Raw genomic sequence first — 1753 nt, 5'->3', positions numbered from 1 at the left:
GGCGGGGTCAGCAGAGCTCATTAGCATTTAAAGGGACATGCACCGAAACGGCTCGCTGTGAAAAGAGCTGATTTTGACAGGGTAAAAAGGGTGTTTTTTACACTACCATTGAGAAATTTTAACTAAGTACGTTATAGTAACGTAACTTTTCATTAAGACCCTAAAGAATCATACCAACTTGTGGAAAATGAGCATCCGATGACCCCTTTAACCCTCATAATGCATTAAAAATCTGCATGCTAACTGTTTGGACCTAAAGAACTTTTATTTGGTAAAACAGTCATAAGGCTGTTTATGATGTCCTAATGATGCACAAACACTGATGTCATCACGTCTATCCCTACTGAAACAGGAAGTGACATCATCGGGCCCTTTCTAAAGCATGACAGCAATACAAATACATATGTTTTGGCATTTAAAATGAGTTGAAAACTTCTCTTAAAGTGACTGAAAAAGAAGAGCGCCTTAATCTCTTAAAGATGAACCAAGTTACGTTTTATTTGTTATAATTTGCTTTTATAATTATTATTTGTAAATATATATTTTTTTCTTTTTTAATGCACGCTGCTTGGGTTTATCACGGCAGTGTTTAAAAATTATATTGCCCGTTTTTTATTTTAACAGATTTAATGAAACTCTTTAAACCCCCCCCCCCCAAAAAAAGGAGAAAAAAAAAGGAAAAAGAAAAGCCAATGCTACCGTAACAAAATAAAGCAATAATTTAGATTAAAAAAAACCTCACATTTATGAAGGGGGAAATATATAAATAACTATAGGAAAAATAACTATAAAGATACAGTTTTAAAAATCGTTCTCAATATTAAAGCGTCCACACCACAGCTATAACGATAAAGGCACAGAGAAAAATTCTATAGAGATGTCCACATCACAACTAAAACGATAATGACACAGAGAAATCACTTTCAGAATTTTTTTTTTTTCCAGCTGATGAACGATACAACCATTGACAGCCAATCAGAATCCATCCTGCTGTAACGAGCTGGAGCATTTAAAGCGACGGTGTGGATGCTAACATCGTTATCTTTATAGTTATCGTCCTTGGTGAGAACGGAGCTTAGATCTATAAACCTGTTACTCATTTCGGCATCATCTTCGTTTCTTTTTTAAGTTTACTTAATAGTCGCTGCAGAAATAATGAAATCAGTACTCAAACTGTACGTATGCATCTCAGAAATTTCGGTGACAGGGTTGCATGTGCAATAACACATACAGTAAGTGTGTGAAAATCTTAATGAAAAGGAGAGGTTTGACCTTGACTGCGGCGTCTCGCTCCTCGAAGTGAACGAAGGCGTAGTCCTTCAGCTTCTTGACGCGCTCCAGTTTGCCGAACTGAGAGAAGGTGTTCTCCAGCAGCTCCTCTGTGACCGGCGTGGCCAGCTTACGCACAAACAGCACCTTCACCTGACGAGACACAGCACATCGTCACACATCACACTACATACAGAGAGAGCTGTGCATGCTCACACACTGACCTTGGCCATGACCTCGGGGTCAGGCTCCGCGACGGGGTCGGCCCACTCCACGGTCACAGGGTTCCCCCACACCTTCACCTTCCCGCTCATGAGCCTGCGCCGCGCCTGAGCCGCCGACTTATGATCCTCATACTCCAGAAAACAGAAGCCGCGGTTCTTCCTCTTATCATCCGGCTGTGTGTACAGAATGACCTCCTGCAGACCCTCTGAAACACACACACACACACACACACACACACACACACACACACACACACACA

The 1753-nt window shown here is 41.0% G+C and overlaps 1 protein-coding gene across 1 annotated transcript in view; it reads right to left on the bottom strand.

Annotated features, from left to right (window-relative positions):
* LOC107663189 (heterogeneous nuclear ribonucleoprotein R-like) overlaps window positions 1-1748 on the bottom strand; it is a gene marked incomplete at its 5' end in the record, with an annotated part of 3178 nt that extends 1430 nt beyond the window's left edge. The window contains 3 exons of the mRNA XM_016453359.1: window positions 290-375; window positions 1273-1422; window positions 1494-1748. Of these exons, the coding sequence (XP_016308845.1) occupies window positions 290-375; window positions 1273-1422; window positions 1494-1748 (491 nt within the window). The remainder of the gene's footprint in view (window positions 1-289; window positions 376-1272; window positions 1423-1493) is intronic.
* Window positions 1749-1753: the final 5 nt, after the last annotated feature.

This window comes from Sinocyclocheilus anshuiensis, unplaced genomic scaffold (assembly GCF_001515605.1).
Source record: "Sinocyclocheilus anshuiensis isolate Anshui unplaced genomic scaffold, SAMN03320099.WGS_v1.1 scaffold2125, whole genome shotgun sequence".
Taxonomy (NCBI): Eukaryota; Metazoa; Chordata; class Actinopteri; order Cypriniformes; family Cyprinidae; genus Sinocyclocheilus; species Sinocyclocheilus anshuiensis.
This window is presented reverse-complemented; position numbering and strand designations above follow the sequence as displayed.